Genomic DNA, 18,565 nt, shown 5'->3' with positions numbered 1-18,565 from the left:
GAACGAACAGTACAAGAATATGGGATTTTTTAAAAGTAAGAGTGAGATGATTATCACAACAAGAAAGAAGGAGAGAGGAACAACTGGAATAACAATTGGTGAGGAATGATTGAGGAGAGTGGGGAGCTTCAAGCACCTAAGAAGCCTGATACAGGAAGATGGAAAAAACGACAGAGAAATAAATGAGTGGGGGAGAAAAGCAGAAGCATTTTGGAAGAGTGTCAGAAGCCTGATATAAAGCAAGGATGTACCTCAAACCAGTAAAAAGATTATATACCGGTCATACTATATCCAAATCCTGACATACACATCAGAAACCGGTGTGATGAAAGAAAGAGAGAAAAGCAAAGTACAAGCTAGTGAGATGAAATTCTTGAGAGACAGTATTGGAGTGACAAAGATAGACAGGTTAAGAAATGACAGGATCAGAGAGTTAATGAAGGTGGAACCATTGCAGGTGGAGATAGAGAAATCAAGTCTGAGATGATATGGACATGTTAAGTGAATGGAGGAGAAGAGGATACCCAGGAGGATACAAGAGATGAAACTGGAAGGAAAGAGACTAAGAGGAAGACCGAGAGGCAGATGGCTGAAAGGAGTAGATGAATGTGTCCATAAGAAAGGAGAAGACTGGACCATGGTGAAGACAGAGAGATGGTGGCAAGACAGAAGACAATGGAGAGGCCTATGTTCCATACAGACCCGGCCAGAGGCTGAAAGCTGTCCAAGATTATGATGATGTTATACAGATGTGAGTTATTAATTCCTACCTATCACCTTTTACCTATTACACCAACAGAAATGCTGCTATGGAATATGAGGAGTTGCCCAGGAGAAACTTTTTCAGTTTGTTTTCAATTTTTATATCAGTGGGTAAATGAAAAAAAAATGGTGGTCCCAGCATAGTGTACCCTTTTTGTGCTGAAGACAACCTTAGTGTGGAGCAATGAATGTTGTTTTTTCTTCTGGAAATGTAATTAAGAACAGCATTGTTCCTTTGGAACTGCAGTGGACTATTTACAACAAATCTCATGAATGTCTACAACATGATCATGGGTAAGCCCCACATATTATTTGTACAATGCATTTTTGAATAAAGAAGACTTTTTTTCCTTGGGGATCAGGTACCCAGAATGTTTATTTCATATGACTTTATTGAATGAAAATATGCAGAATATGTAATCATACTGATTTGTCTGTCCCAGGATGCAATGATTCAAGTGCCAATATGGCTGAACTAAGTTGCTTTAGGAGTTCCAAGATGACCCTTTTCCAGTTTAAATTCTCATCAGTATGGACACTTACGAATTTTGATGTTTCCATCCTACTTATTATTTCCTCTCTGTGTGTTACATTTATCATTGGTGTAGTACTTCCAGATATGCAGAACTGAATATTTTGTGTCTTTTTTTTTTTAAACTGAAAGTGAGACATTTGCAGAACACCCATCAATGGTACTTTTAAAAACATTGTTTACCACTACTTCTGCTGCTGTATTTGGGTGTACATTGATTACAGTACAAGTTTCATCCACAAAAAGAACTAATTATGTATATTGTGTATTAGACAGAACAATAGCGGGCCTAAGATTGAGCCTTGGAGAACCACACATGTTATTTCTCCCGAGTCAGAAGAATCTCACCTGATTACATTGGCTGACTTACCAAGTACAATTTGCTGCATTCTTTTGGTTAGATATGGAATTTGTCATATTGTTTAGCTACACCATTGTTGCCTATCATTTCCTCTCTTACACTGAAGAGCCAAAGAAACTGGTACACCTGCCTAATATTGTGTAGGACCCACATGAGCATGCAGAAGTGCCGCAACATGATGTGGCACCGTCTCATCTAACATCTGAAGTAGTGCTGGAGGAAACTAACACCATGAATCCTGCAAGGCTGGCCATAAATCCGCAAGAGTATGAGGGGGTGAAGATCTCTTCTGAACAGCACGTTGCAAGGCATCCCAGGTATGCTCAATACTGTTCATGTCCGGGGAGTTTGGTGGCCAGCAGAAGTGTTTAAATTCATAAGAGTGTTCCTGGAGTGAGCCTGTAGCAATTCTGGATGTGTGGAATGTCGCATTTTCATGCTGAAATTGCCCAAGTCTGTCAGAATGCAAATGGACATGAATGTATGGAGGTGAACAGACAGGATGCTTACATACGTATCACCTGTCAGAGTCATATCTAGGCATATCAAGGGTCCCATATCACTCCAACTGCACACGCCCCACATCATTACAGAGCCTCCACCAGCTTGAACAGTGCCCTGCTGACATTCAGGGTCCATGGATTCATGAATTTGTCTCCGAACCCGTACACGCCCATCCGCTCGATACAATTTGAAACGAGACTCATCCGACCAGGCAACCCGTTTCCAATCATCAACCATCCAATGTCTGTGTTGTCTGGTCCAGGCGACGCATACAGCTTTGTGTCGTGCAGTCATCGAGGGTACACGAGTGGGCCTTCGGCTACGAAAGCCCATATCAATGATGTTTCGTTGAATGGTTTGCACGGTGACACTTGTTGATAGCACAGCTTTGAAATCTATAGCAATTTGCGGAAGGGTTGCACTTCTGTTACATTGAATGATTCCCTTCAGTCTTCATTGGGCCTGTTGTTAGGATCTTTTCCTGGCTGCAGCGACATCGGAGATTTGATGTTTGACCTGATTCCTGATATTCACTGTACACTCGTTAAATGGTCGTCCCCACTTCATTGCTACCCCAGAGATGCTGTGTCCCATCGCTTGTGCGCCGAGTGTAACACCATGTTCAAACTAATTTCAATTTTGATACCCTGCCAATGTAGCAGCAGTAAGCGATTCAACAACTGCGCCAGCCACATGTTGTTCTTAAGTTGGTGTTGCCGACCGTAGTGCCGTATTCCTCCTGTTTACATATATCTGTATTTGAATATATATGCCTGTACCAGTTTCTTTGGCGCTTCAGTGTATTTCATGATATAAAAGAACAGTTTAAATTCAGTCACATTCCCCACCTTCTCCTTTTCCTGAACACATCTGCACCCTGTATATTGTCCGCCGCCTCAATCCCCCTCACCCCTTGGTGTCTCCCTTCCTCTCCACCCCCAGCCCATTGCCGCGCCTTTACCATTGTATCCCACCCTTTCTCCATCACCACACCCTCCGCCTCATTTCCCAACGCAACTTCCAGCATCTACCCCTCCTGGATGATGAGCTTCGCCCTGACGTCTACCCTCCCTACCAACTCTAACCCCACCTTCCTCCTGCCTCCTCCTCAAGGCTCCCTGTCCTCCCCCTCCCTTCTCCTGAGCGGCTTTCCCCTCCTATGCCCCCCTCCCCCCTCCTGTGCTCCCCTTCAGTGTCTGTGCATTCCCTCCTGCCTTGCTTCCCTCTTCATCTTGCCACCCCACTTGTCTCCTGCCTCTTGGTGCACCTGCTGATGCCCCTACTGTTTTCATCCTGCCCCCTCCCCTACTGCACCTTGCTCTTCCCTCCTTTTCCATCCTCTCAGGCCTCTCCTTCCCACCTGGCAGTTTGCTGTACCCTCTCTCTGCTCCAACCAATAACTGTATTGTGTTGTTTGACCTCATAGTGGCGGGCACAACGTATTTTAAACGGGTCGTGTTTGCACAGGGCATGTTGGAGTATGGAGTGGCACACTTAAGTGTGGGATGTTTGTTTCTAAATTAGTTGTGAGTGCTGATAATGATTCATTGGGCTTCTTGAATGCTGTTTGTGAGAATAATATTCAAACAGTTTGTGACTTTTTGTTAATGTCAGCAGTTACGCACAATAATTTCTTTTGGGTTTGGAATTATTAGTGCAGTGTGTTGTTTGTGATTGGATGTTTAATTTTGTGTTTGCTTTTTTGTTAGTTATGGGTATGGCAGCAAAGTTATCTACAGCTACATGGCATGGATACTCCACAAATCACACTTAAGTGCCTGGCAGAGACTTCATCGAACCACCTTCGCACTAGTTCTTTATTATTCCACTCTTGGACAGCGTATGGAAGAAACAAACACACATATCTTTCCTTGCAAACTCTGATTTCCCTATTTTATTATCATTTGGTATCTGTCATTCGGAGCCCGCAGCTTTGATAGGCAAACATTCTTGGAAATTACCACCTTTTTTTGAACAGGTATATTTTTCATTTATTTTTGGAGGATTGGGGAGTTACAAATTCAACCTCTATACGACAACCCTGCGTTCATTAATCCCGTAACCGCTTTGATGCTCGTTATTAGCTAAGGAATATTTGTTACTAAAAGGTCAAGTGTGTTTTCACAACCATTTATTATACGCTTGGCCTCGTGAACTAACTGCTTGAAATAATTTTTAGAGAATCCTTTTAGCACAATTTTGGATGATGTTTTGTGCTTACCTCCGGTTTTAAACACGTATTTTCGCCAACAAATTGAGGGTAAATTAAAGTCACCACCAACTTTACTCGTATGAGTCCGATGTGTGTAAGTTGACTAGTAGGTCTCTGTGTGTTACAGTGGGGGTGACATTTTGGCCGCAATTAAGTTTCTACAGTTCTTTGGCTTTATTGCCGAGTACGTAAAATGCTACATTTGTGGAGAAGGTATGAGATTGGCCACCATTCTCATATCTGTGAACGGGGATCCGTGTATGTGGCATTCTGTGTGCCTTGTATGTAGCATTGTCGGCGGGACGAGATACTATGTTCTATCTGTAGCTGGCCGTGGCTATAATTGTTCTACTTTTTCTGATGATTATGTTTTTGTACGGATTTCATTTTGTTATAAATGTGATTTTCATGGTTAATATAACGAAATTTGTTTTAACTATGTTAGTAAGGTTTGGTTTTCGATACTACATATGTTGGTGAGTTTTGGTTTTGTGGTACTGTGAACTCCGTTTCAGCTATACAGGCCATGTGAAGTGTTAGATTAGAGTTGTAGGTTGGGTCATGAGTGCCTTTAGCAACATTTGACTTTTGCAATGTCCCAGGTCTTATTTTGTATGAAAAGAAACAATACAGTAAGTGAGAAAGTGAGCATGGCAGCCGCCCACTTTCCACGTGACACCTATGACACTGTCAGATTCCAGATTTGTCAAGTTATGTAGTTTTGTGGTATATGAGTTTTGTTTGAACTATAAAGGTCAAGTGAAATTTTCAGTACCTGGTTTTGGAGCAGTCCTTTAAAGTTATTTATTTATTCCTCTTTTGCAGCAGTAACGTTTCCAGGTTGAACCACAATACTTTTTTGCACTGAATGCATAAAGACTCATCCTTTTTTATTTACATGATTTCTTAAGAATTCTTTTTATGCATACAATGATCTTTAATTAACCATTTTCGATGTTTTTCTCTTCCTCTTAAACACAAACCACACAGATACATACATCGTACTACTACACATGCTAAAATTCAACTAAGAAGTAGAATGACTTGCCAAGCAGTTACTATCTGGTTTTTAAATGAAGTTAGTTTCATTTACTGTTAAATTCTTTACATCAATGGGTAGGCAATTAAAGATTTTTTGTGGCTGAATACCTCTCCTCTCCCTGCCACACTCAGGCTGAGTGATGGATAGAGTTGAATGCTTTCTCCTTCTAGTATTATATTCACAAATGTTAATATTGTTTTCCAGCTGTGATTGTTAACAATAAAACTTATTAGGCAGTGCCCAAGAATTTGTTGCCATGAGACTTTACTGAATGAAAATAGGAAAAGTAAGTCAACTTTTTGACTTATTCATCATGAAATCCTAATATTATCTGTAATGCGAATGTTGCCAAACTTAGACGCTTAAGAAGATAACATGTGACATCTGGTTATTGTTCTTATCAATACCAGCACTTAAAAATGTAGAATATTTTGTTTCATTTATTGATTTACTGTCATTCAGTGTTTCTAATGATGTAGTCAGGCCTGTGCAGTACATGACATAACTGCAAGAATTTTGTTTATCTGAATTGAGTGATAGCCCATTTGCAGAGAACCAGTAGTAAATTTTCAGTAAAATATTCACATTTTAGACAGAATTTATTAGAATATTTGCATTGTCAGCAAAGAGAAATATTTTCCCTCCACTATGCACTATTCGTATGTGATATAGATGAGACTGCTTTACTTATTTATTCATTTCATCCACTTCTCCAATTGTCTCCTCCTTTCTTTTCCTACTACTTCCCCCCAACTTGCACTATCACAGTCCTCATCACAGCTTTCTTCTTCTTTTTTGCATTGTGCTTGTGCAGACGTGAAATGTTTGGGCATGTTACACTAATGTAGCTGTAAGTAATGTTTTACATAAATATGTCACATTTTTCTTTTTTTTGTAGGTAGAGGAGCAAGATGAAATGCCAAGGCAGATATGCTTGAGCTGTCTTAATAAATTGGAAAGTACATATGAATTTTATACCACCTGCATTTATGCTCAATCGACAATCCAGAGACTTCTGAGAGCTGAATCTGTACAAGATAGTGATCATGTTAATGAACTTGGCAATAAGGTAAACATTGCTGTTTATTATTTTGATTAAAGCTTGAAAGTTAGCCAAGCCACCAAAAGGGAAAGAACTATACTTGAGAAAAGGTGAAATGACAGAAATGAAGGGGAAGAAAGTAAACCAGAAATTCAGTAAACGTAGTTGTTTCAAGAACAGAACATGAGATTTAAAATATGCCCTTTTTACAAGCTTTTGTATTCGGCTACTGTAACGTTCAGATGGAAACTCTAAGGATATTTAGCAGGAGGTGGATGGCTGTGACATATTTCAAATTATTGAAAAAAATTAAGAGCTAACTGGGATATCTACACTTCATTTAACACAGAGTCATTTTACATGTAGATATTTTCAGATATTTGCATTTTTTGACCTAGAAATTGGGTACAATAGTGTGAAGGATTAGCCTTGGTGACAATTACTATGTAATAATTTTCTGACAGATATAAAATTAAATAGTATATTTTGCAGCCAAGATCACGTGTTGTAATATCTTTATTTTTTTCCCTCACTGACTGGTTTCAGCAGAATCTAGTTGTCGTCTTCGAATTTTCTAGAATAATACTACTGCACATAAATGGCACAAAAAATAAGTAATGCACACACCCCTAATAAAGCAAAGTCGTCACATTGGCTTGTCAAATATATGCACCTGAGTAAATAAAAATCTATAGCACCAGCAGTGTGCACTGAAGTGGAGTATTTCCTGATGTGCCATCACTATAACTGCTCCGTTGATGAACTTGGCTCCATTCCAGGGCACACTGTTAGTGCTATGGACTTTTTATTTACTCTGTTTTATGTACCTGAGAGGCCAATGTGGCACATTTTGTTTTATTAGTGGAGTGTACACTGGTTATGCACAGTAGTATTATTTCCAGAACATCCAAAGATGACAGCTACCCTCTGACAAAACAGGTAATTGAGGAAATTAAATAAAAATAAAAATATTACAACATGGTATCTTGGCTGCCAAACATTCTTATTAGTGAAATATCAGATCACTCCCAGCAATGTGTGCAACTTATAATTTTAAATTAGTCTGTTGCTTGTTCCAAAGATGGTATGCACTACAATTAATTACTTGAAACTCTTCAATATGTTATGTCATTCCCATTTCAGATGCAAATTTCAAGTTGTTTGTTGGCCAAATGATTGCAGTGTAATGCAATACTTCCTACAATTATGGTAAATGCATATATTTATAGAGTCAACATTCTAGACAAAAGTAACTTACTCTTTTTGCTAACTTCATATCACAGAGTAAATTGTCAAGGTCTTTTATGACTGCTTAATGTGCTGTTTCTGTACTGTACGAAGGCTTAATATGTGTTAATGAAAGAGTGCTAATTACAGATACTGTCAATTTTTGTATTGTATTGTATTGTGTCACAGATACAGTCCCTTTGACTGTTCAGATATGTCACTAACCCTGCCCAAAGATGTAAACAACCATGCATGAGCAGCACCTATTAGACAGAAGGGGTCCGACAGCCGATCAGTTCCAGTCATTCCACTAGGAAGGAGGTACACGGCTCATATTGTTTGTAGTCCAACAGTGCCTAGACAGTCAATACTGTGGTTCGATCGCGCCCATATTATTACTTTGTGCCAGGAAGGGCTTTCAACAAGGAAAGTTGTAGCAGTTCGCCTACTTTGTTTATTTCATGTGTTGTATTCGGTGTCGCGGTACTGGCTGAAAAAATAGGGATTGGATGTGCAACTACTGTAAATGATGTAGCCAACAGACACACAGTTGCGTTTCACAGTCTTTTACTTTCACTTTTCACAACTCCCCAATAAGACACATCTATAAATGTATATGGCCAGTGCACTATTGTTCTAACTTCCCATAAGCTTCATTAATAGTTAGCAGGCGAACATCCACTTACTGCTACAATAGTTTCCTGTTGAACATCTATGAGCAGTAAAAGACTAACCACACAGTTCAAAGTCTTTCAAATAAATTGAACAGTCACTGTCATTGCTTTGACACACAACCTATTGGTGTAACACTTATTTCACTGTTAAGTTGATGCATTGTCGTCATTCTAACCAACACGTGTTCCTCGTCTGAAACTTGGCCGTAGACAGACTGACTCGTGACCAAAATTCAGGCCCTTATGTATCATCACAATAATAGGTGCTCAAACTAGACATTGTTCAATGTTTATTTACAGAAATTACAATTTAAACATAACTCATTAAATTAACTGAATACTTTGAAAAATTCTATCTTTGTAACAATGTCTTCTGCTATAAGAGTTAGGCCAAATTCTTTGCTTAAATCACGAAATTAACAAATATAGTTAGGCAAACAATACTTTTGACAAAACTGTTAATTACTGTGGAATTAATTAAGGGCTGACTTTGCTAACACATTTTCAAATATAGCCAAATAGGTACTTTAAGATTACTAGTATTGCGTCTTCCAAATGTTTATAATTAGTACAGAACTTACATTTGTTTATACATCAACAGTAGAATTTAAGTTACGAAACTATTACTGATTTCACCCTATAGCAAAATATACTAACTAGGCATAGTCGAAATAAATTATAGAACCAATTACATAAATAAACTAAGCATAAAGTTAGATCTGGTGTTATATTATTTAAAACTGGGGACCAACAATAATGCAGATTCTGTTCACATATGTTAATGGTAATTAGTTAAAAGTGAAAAAATGAATTTTAAGGAGGCAGATGGCAAAACAAGGGGGAGGTAAAAATTATCCCAGCTTGCTTCATCACAAAGTGTCCACGCGTCTCGAAGTGAACCAAAGTGAAGTTGTTTGCACATGGAGGAGATACAGAGAGACAGGAACTGTCGATGACATGCCTTGCTCAGGCCGCCCAAGGGCAAGGTGGATGACCGTTACCCACGGAATAGCACGGAGGAATCTTTACTGTAATGCCACCATGTTGAATAATGGTTTTCGTGCAGTCACAGGAAGTCGTGTTAAGAATCAAATTGTGCACAATAGGCTTCATGATGCGCAACTTCACTCCCAACATCAATGGCAAGGTCCATCTTTGCAACCACGACACCATGCAGCGCGGTACAGATGGACGCAATAACATTCTGAATGGACCACTCGGGGATAGGCAACACATTCTCTTCACCGATGAGTGTCGCATATGCCTTCAACTGGACAATCGTCGGAGATGTGTTTGCAGGCAATCCGGTCACGCTGAATGCCTTATACACACTGTTCAGTGACTGTAGCAAGTTGGAAGTTCCCTGATGTTTTGGGGTGGCATTATGTGGGGCCGACGTACACCGCTGGTGGTCATGGAAGGCACCGTAACAGCTGTATGATTCGTGAATGCCATCCTCCGACTGATAGTGCAACCATATCTGCAGCATATTGATAAGGCATTTGTCTTCATCGCTAACAGTTCGTGCCCCATCATGCACATATGCACATTCTGTGAATGACTTCCTTCAGGATAATGACCTCGCTCGACTAGAGTGTCCAGCACGTTCTCCAGACATGAACCCTATCGAAAATGCCTGGGATAGATTGAAAAGGGCTATTTATGGCAACGTGACCCATCAACCACTCTGAGGGATCTACGCTGAATCGCTGTTGAGGAGTAGGACAATCTGGACTGACAGTGCCTTGATGAACTTGTGGAAAGTGTGCCAAAACAAATACAATTGTGCATCGATGCAAGAGGACGTGCTACTGTGTAGCAGAGATACTGGTGTGTACAACAGTCTGGACCACAACCACCTCTGAAGGTCTCACTGTATGGTGGTACAACATGCAATGTGTGGTTTTCATGAGCAATAAAAATGGCAGAAATAATGTTTATGTTGATCTCTATTCTAATTTTCTGTACAGGTTCTGGAATGCTCAGAACCAAGGTGTTGCAAAATTTTGTGTGTATTAGTGCTGCTTGTTAGTTCTTTTATCGTAGAGGAGAGGGGGATAGGCTGGGGAAGGTTGGGGGGGGGGGGGGTAGGTCTCTCAGACCCCAGGATGAGAGGGACAAACTGTCTGCAGCGGCATTGAAGTAGTGCAAAAGGAACTTGACACCGTGAATCCTCCAGGGCTGTCCATAAATTCATAAGAGTATGTGGGAGATCTCTTGTGAACAGCACATTGCAAGCCATCCACGATATGCTCAATAATGCTCATGTCTGGTGAGTTTGGTGGACAGCAGAAGCGTTTAAACTCAGAAGAGTGTTCCTGGAGCCACTCTGTAGCAATTTTGGATGTGTGGGGAACCACATTGTGCTGCTGGAATTGCCCAAGTTCATCAGAATGCACACTGGACATAAACGGATGGAGGTGATCAGACAGGGTGCTTACGCATGTGTCATCTGTCAGATGTACTTAGAAGTATCAGGCGTCCCATATCATTCCAACTGCACACCATTACAGAGCCTCCACCAGCTTGAATAGTCCCCTGCTGACATGCAGGGTCCATGGAATCATGAATTTGTCTCCATACCTGTACTTCTTTCCCGTTGAATGATTCTCTTCAGTCATCGTTGGTGCCGTTCTTGCAGGATCGGTTGCCAGCCGCAGCAATGCCAGTTTTACCAGATTCCTGATATTCGTGGTAAACTCGTGAAATGATCCTATAGGAAAATCCCCACTTCATCACTACCCTGGAAATGCAATGTCCTATTGCTTGTGCGCTGACTATGACGCCATGTTCAAACTCACTTAAATCTTGATAACCTGCCATTGTAGTCGCAGTAACCAATCTAACAACTGCGCCAGACTTGTCTTATAAATACAGTGCGAATTGCAGTGCTCTATTCTGTCTGTTTACACACCTCTGTGTTTGAATACGCATGCCTATACCAGTTTCCTTGGGGCTTCAGCATGGTATCCGTTACGAGTTCAACACTGCACTGTGGTTTTCATCACAAATGTATTACAGTGTTCACAAGTTTGCCCAAGGATGTCTCTCTTGGATGTTGTGGATGCCAAATTTGGCAATTTAGGTCAAAACAACAACACAAAAGCAATATTAGCTATTGGAGCCTGGACAAATGAATCATAAAGTATTGCAATTATAACAAAATCAGAGACTTGGCGGTGATATACTGTAATAAACAGAAAAATAAAGGCACAGATACACCACAAACAATCTTTATTTGTAACTCCGTAAAATAAAACCCCAAGTTATCTCATTTTTTATTTTGGGGGAAACTTAAAATCCCAAGTGTACTTGGGCTACATAAGAACAGATTTTTGTAAAAAAAAAAAAAAAAAAAAAAAAAAAAAAACTCTGCTTATATCTGTTCCAGCACTGATGAAGTGTTCTACCACTTAAGAGCATCTGGTCATGCATTTGTAGCATGCTTGTTATGTTTTGTTTGAGTTGGTTGCCACTAGAAATCGTCTTCCACTGCGTGCAACTTTGCATACTCAATCAGTAAAACATGCACTTTCAGCCTCTGTCCTGTATTATTGTTTAGGCAAAGCTTTCAGTGAAAAGTGCTAGACAGTGGTATGAGATAAATACATCCACTGTGCTTCAGCCAGCACCTCAGAGATTTGTGTTAACAGGCAAATGTTGTGAAACACATGGTTAGACTTCATAGCTACACAAAAAGTAAGACTTCAAGTTTCAGGTTATTTTAGTCAAAGTCCAGTGCACGAGAATACTCTGGATTTTATTATAAGTGATCTTCAATATTTTATAACTCATTATTTTGAGCTTTCAAAGCTATCTGTCTATGCCTGTATGTATTGCCATTCAATGTTTTTCATTAACAAAAATATCATTTTTTGGAACGTAATTTGAAAAAAATCATTATGTTAAACATAAAATTATTATATCTGTGAAAAATCACAATTTCTCACTCTTGCAGTACAGTATTAAAATTTTCTGCATACTGGGAGCTATCTTTGTAACGTATTTTTTCTGACAGATTAATTTACATAAATATCAGTGTAATAAAATTACCTGTAGTTGCAGCTCTGTTTCACTCCTTGATGTTTTGACAGAGTGCTAGAAAAATCATTTAAATCTTTAACTGAATTTCTTGTATCAAGAGGATTTGTAACAAATCCCATTTCAGAATAGTTGACAACTCTTTTTCCATCCCACAAAGAGCCCCTTTTATCTTTTGTAATGACTGCTATTCAGTGAAATATTTATTTAGAAGTCACCAAGCAGTCATACCTATAAACACTGCAAAAAGTGGAACATCAGCAGTGCCTGTAAGATATGTGACAAGAAGTGTTGCTTCATACTATAGTTTGTTGTCCTCAGGCTGAAGCCACAGGTGTAGTTTAATGTAGTAGATTAAATTGATGAAATAGTGCCCATCTTTCTGACCATGAGCACCTTAAAATAGGCATTGTGGCACACAGCAGAGTTGGTTAGTTGGTAAATAATCATTGTTATTTTAAACAGTTAAATTTGAGGCATGTAGTCATTTAAACTCCCAACCCTTTTGCTGGCATTTCAGCTGCACATCTTTCAGCCATCTTTGAAGTGAACTGAGAGACAATCTTTATGTTATTAAAAGGCAAAAATGCACATTAATTTAATGGAAAGCCCAAATGAAATGTAACTAATTTAAGAAAGAAAAGAAAAACACTCACCGAATAGTTGAGATGTTGAGTCATCAACAGGCATGTCAATAAGACTGAGAACTAAGCAGTGTTTCAGATGAATCCGTTTTTTGAGAAGAACATTTTTTGTGTAAGAGTTAGCAGAGTTAATGCAAGGGAATATCACAAGCTTAACCTCATATTTTAGAGAAAAGGAACACTTCGAAGATATCAGCCCCAGCAATTGATCCCCTGTGAAAATTTGGGCCATACTTCTGATAGTTCGCAAGTATGAATTTCTGAAAGTACAGCTTTTAAACTTCCACACTCACCAGTTTTTGTCACTCACTCCACTCCACTGCAGCCGTGTAATGCACAAGTGCAAAGTACGGTACAGTGGATTGACAGCCAGTGCCGTCTTATTCTTGGGATCTTGAAGGCGAGTCCCGATGCAGTTGACACCAATAGTTCCTTTCCTTTCTCCTACATCCAACTTCAGTTTACATAATATGTATCACAGTTGCAAATTCTGCACAGTGTCTGTTCTTTCGGGTATTTCTCCGACCGCCTATGGAACGTCTCTTTTCCAGTCGTCCCAGGGCAACAAAACCATTTGGGATTCGTGCCAAGCATTTGCTTGAGTCCCTTGGTGTGGAGCGTGTGGCCCCCCAACGACAAGGTTTTACTCGCCTGCCTCCCTGGTTGCTCCAGAGGCCCAGCATCCTTCTAGACTTGTCGGAGTACCGGAGGAACTGCACTCCGGCGTTTGTGTTTACCTCCTTATTTTACGATATTTTAAACCAGCATCCGAACCATGTACCTGTATTCACAGATGGCTCTAAACAGGGGGACTCTGTTGGTTGTGCTGTTGTTTTCCCTGATCGAGTCGTCAAGTTACGGCTTCCTGCGGCGTTTACCATCCTCGATGCCGAATTGTTTGCAATCTTGCGGGCATTGGAGTAGATGAGATGTGTTACCAGTCTTCAGTTCCTCATCTTTTCTGACTCCCTGAGTGCCCTTCAGACCATGCAACACTTGTACCCAGCGGATACGGTCGTCCAGAACATCCATGATGCCCTACTCCACCTGCAACGGCAGGGGAAGGAGGTTTCTTTCTGCTGGGTGCCAGGGCACGTGGGTATTAGGGGAAACGAACTGGCGGATGTGGCTGCCAAAGATGCATGTTCCCTCCCTCACGTTGTTGAATGTGCCGTCCCCCTCCATGCTGTAACCTCCCTTTTGCGTTTTCGTGTTATGCATCAATGGGAAGAGGAGTGGCTGGCAGTTTCTGACAATAAGCTGCGTCTGGTAAAGGCCACTACGCGACCATGGTGTACGTCCTACCAGTCATACAGGCGGGATGAGGTTCTCCTCACTCGCCTCCGCATCGGGCACAGTCCCTTAACGCATGGTTTTTTACTCCGGCGGGAGGACCCCCCAATCTGCAGTGCTTGTGGCGTCCAGATTACTGTCCGCCACATTTTACTTGACTGTCTTTTATTCTCTGACCAGAGGGCGGTGGTTTCTTTGCCACCGGATTTGCCCTCTATTTTGCAAGACGACGCAGCGACTGTGGTTAAGGTCTTACGGTTTTGTGTCCTGTCCAATCTGTTGCCTCGGATTTTAGGGAGGAGGTTTTAATGTGCTGCTGGGTGACTGGCTCACCCAGGTTTTAGGTAAGAGGTCTGACAGTCACGATTACCTCCTTGTTTCCCTTCGGTATCTGTTCTCTTTTCCTTGTGTTTCTTTTCCTTTTTTAGTGTGTTTCTTCTCCTCTTGTTTTGCCTCTGTATGTGCGCATTTGGAACTGCGTCAGGCCTGTGTCTTTTAGCCGTTCTCCTTGTTCGGCGTCCGTCTTCGTCCCTTCACCACTTGTGTTCCTGTTTCTATGCGTTTGGGCGCTGATGACCACGCTGTTTAGCGCCCGTAAACCTCAAACACACACACACACACACACACACACACACACATTTCAAGGAACAGGCACCATTCATTCCTATAATTGATTCACCTCAATGGACAATTAATCCACCACCTTCAGTGTGGATGCACAACTATGTTCTACATCCTGTGGGAATCTCAAAGTGGTGGGCACAGGACATATGGATGGGGACTGTGAATAGGTGATGCTAGGTGGGAATGTGGGTCGACTGGGAAGTGTGCCAAGATAATCCATCCAACTGCTATAAACACTGTGTTCGGTGGAACATCGGTTAACACAACCTCGTAGGAAGCACGAGATCCTGTGTATGAATCTTCATCTGGCACACATTTTTACTCATTGCCACTAATTCCGCATGAAGTCCCGATGAAGCAAACATCAGTAGTGCCTTCCCTCCTCCTTCTTCTTCTTCTCCTCCTCCTCCTCCTCCCCCTCCCTCCCTCCCTCCCTCCCCCTCCCCTCCCCCCCCCCCCCCCCCTCCCCACCTTCAATTTACGTAATGTGTATGTTGTTGTTGTGGTCTTCAGTCCTGAGACTGCTTTGATGCAGCTCTCCATGCTACTCTATCCTGTGCAAGCTTCTTCATCTCCCAGTACCTCCTGCAGCCTACATCCTTATGGATCTGCTTAGTGTATTCATCTCTTGGTCTCCCTCTACGATTTTTACCCTCCCCGCTGCCCTCCAATACCAAATTGGTGATCCCTCGATGCCTCAGAACATGTCCTACTAACCGATCCCTTCTTCTAGTCAAGTTGTGCCACAAACTCCCCTTCTCTCCAATTCTGTTTAATATCTCCTCATTAGTTATGTGATCTACCCATCTAACCTTCAGCATTTTTCTGTAGCACCACATTTCGAAAGCTTCTATTCTCTTCTTGTCTACACTATTTATTGTCCATTTTTGTCATCCATACAGGGCTACCCTCGATACAAAAACTTACAGAAAATACTTAGTGACGCTTAAATCTACACTTGATGTTAACAACTTTCTCTTCTTCAGAAACACTTTCCTTTCCATTGCCAGTCTATATTTTATATCTTCTCTACTTCGACCATCATCAGTTATTTTGCTCCCAAAAAGCAAAAGTCATCTACTACCTTAAGTGTTTCATTTCCTAATCTAATTCCCTCAGCATCACCTGATTTAATTTGACTACATTCCATTATCCTCGTTTTGATTTTGTTGATGTTCATCTTATAGCCACACTGTCCATTCTGTTCAACTGTTCTTCCAAGTCTTTTGCTGTCTCTGACAGAATCGCAATGTCATCAGCAAACCTTCAAGTTTTTATTTCTTCTCCATGGATTTTAATTCCTACTCCAAATTTTTCTTTTGTTTCCTTTACAGCTTGCTCAATATACAGATTGAATAACATCAGAGATAGGCTACAATCCTGTCTCACTCCCTTCCCAACCACTGCTTCCCTTCCATGCCCCTTGACTCTTATATCTGCCATCTGGTATCTGTACAAATTGTAAATAGCCTTTTGCTCCCTGTATTTGATCCCTGCCACCTTCAGAATTTGAAAGAGAGTATTCCAGTCAACATTGTCAAAAGCTTTCTCTAAGTCTACAAATGCTAGAAACGTAGGTTTGCCTTTCCTTAATCTTTCTTCTAAGATAAGTCGTAGGATCAGTATTGTCTAACGTGTTCCAGCATTTCTACGGAATCCAAACTGATCTTCCCCGAGGTCGGTTTCTACTAGTTTTTCCATTCGTCTGTAAAGAATTCTCGTTAGTATTTTGTCCCTGTGACTTATTAAACTGACAGTTCGGTAATCTTCACATCTGTCAGTACCTGCTTTCTTTGGGATTGGAATTATTATATTCTTCTTGAAGTCTGAGGGTATTTCGCCTGTCTCATACATCTTGCTCACCAGATGGTAGAGTTTTGTCAGGACTGGTTCTCCCAAGGCTGTCAGTAGTTCTAATGGAATGTTGTCTACTCCTGGGGCCTTGTTTCAACTTAGGTCTTTCAGTTCTCTGTCAAACTCTTCACGCAGTATCATATCTCCCACTTCATCTTCATATACCTCCTCTTCCATTTCCATAATATTGTCCTCAAGAACACCGCCCCTTTATAGACCCTCTATACACTCTTTCCACCTTTCTGCTTTCCCTTGTTTGCTTAGAACTGGCTTTCCATCTGAGCTCTTGATAGTCATGCAAATGGTTCTCTTTTCTCCAAAGGTCTCTTTAATTTTCATGTAGGTAGTATCTATCTGAGCCCTAGTAGATAAGCCTCTACATCCTTACATTTGTCCTCTAGCCATCCCTGCTTAGCCATTTTGCACTTCCTGTCAATCTCATTTTTGAGATGTTTGTATTGCGTTTTGCCTGCTTCACTTACTGCATTTTTGTATTTTGTCCTTTGTCATCAATTAAATTCAGTATCTCTTCTGTTACCCAAGGGTTTCTACTAGCCCTCATCTTTTGTACTACTGTAGGAGGCATGGGCTTCGTGTCTATCTTGGCCACGATAATGCGTTCAATAGTATGTATGACAGCTGCAAATTCTGCATAGTGTCCATTCTCTCAGAAATGTCTGGAAAAAAAAGGCACCATGGATTCATATAACAAAATGAATATACCTAAACAACTTAAGAGTTATTGTGAAATTTAGTTAATGATTTTCTATTTACTATTTAATCATGCCAATTACACTGAAGTTTTGAAATCCAAAGAAAATAATGCACAACAGCGATGTTAAGAATTAAATAGTGCTGCACAAAATGACGATCCATCATTAGAAACATCTGCTTATCCTGAGTTATTTTCATAGTGCAGCCTTGTGATGCAGGCACTGATGGTTGCCTGATTTTTCCCCATGTTTGAATTGCTTTGTATATTTGGCATTTGTACCACGTTTCTGCTATGGCACTGGAAATTAGTAGAGCCTTATGATTTGTTTCATCTATATATGTCAAAGTTGTCTTGCAGAATTTAAGTTGACATTGATGCTATGTTTTATGCTATTACTTAATGCAAATGTTGCACTTAATCGCATTTCCTGGAATCAGTACTTGACAGTTGCACTAACAATCGGACATAAGCTTGGTGTTTGAGGCTTTCTTCAGCACATCTGTGGAACCCAAAGCAAACATAGATAGCTTTTGAAAACATATTTTAAACTTAATAACTGGAAATGTATGAACTGTGAACATTTTTACATTATTTGTTTTCGATGCTAACTGGTTTCCAGCTTACAAGGCCATTGTCAAACAACCATCTTGAGTATGAAGGTATTCTGCCAAGGAGTGACAGAATCTTCCATTACTAATGACAAAGTATAGAGTTATTTTATTTTTGTGTATGTATTAACAACTATGTTATATGAGGTTTTCAGTAGTGGAGTTTTCCAATGAAACATATTACCTGTAGCTCATAATTTTAATAGTTTTGTAATTTAAAACCATGAAAGACAGTTACAGTGACCTTGCTGATTCTAAATAACACATGTGTGACAAACTTGCGTCCAGTCCTTACTATTAAAGCTTTGGCAAGTCAAGGCTTTACCAGATGCGTGACTGATTTTAATGTTCGTTGGCTGCTGTGTCATCTAGGGTATGGTCACACACCAATTGCATCACCCAGCAAATTATTGTGCTAACTTCAGTATAC

At 40.5% G+C, this 18,565-nt stretch overlaps 1 protein-coding gene across 3 annotated transcripts in view; it reads left to right on the top strand.

The window, feature by feature from the left end:
- The window catches only part of LOC126335022 (mucin-12-like), a 79,288-nt gene that overhangs the window by 19,022 nt on the left and 41,701 nt on the right, over positions 1–18,565 (top strand). For 2 of the 3 annotated variants that reach the window (XM_049997860.1, XM_049997859.1), the window contains exon 2: positions 6,312–6,482. In XM_049997860.1, coding sequence (XP_049853817.1) covers positions 6,312–6,482 — 171 coding nt within the window. Of the gene's footprint in view, positions 1–1,943; positions 1,973–6,311; positions 6,483–18,565 lie in introns of those variants that run through there. The other variant, XM_049997861.1, reaches the window with a different exon arrangement.

Source organism: Schistocerca gregaria, chromosome 2, assembly GCF_023897955.1.
Source record: "Schistocerca gregaria isolate iqSchGreg1 chromosome 2, iqSchGreg1.2, whole genome shotgun sequence".
Classification (NCBI taxonomy): domain Eukaryota; kingdom Metazoa; phylum Arthropoda; class Insecta; order Orthoptera; family Acrididae; genus Schistocerca; species Schistocerca gregaria.
Note: the sequence above shows the minus strand (reverse complement) of the source record. Positions and strands in the feature narration are given on the sequence as shown.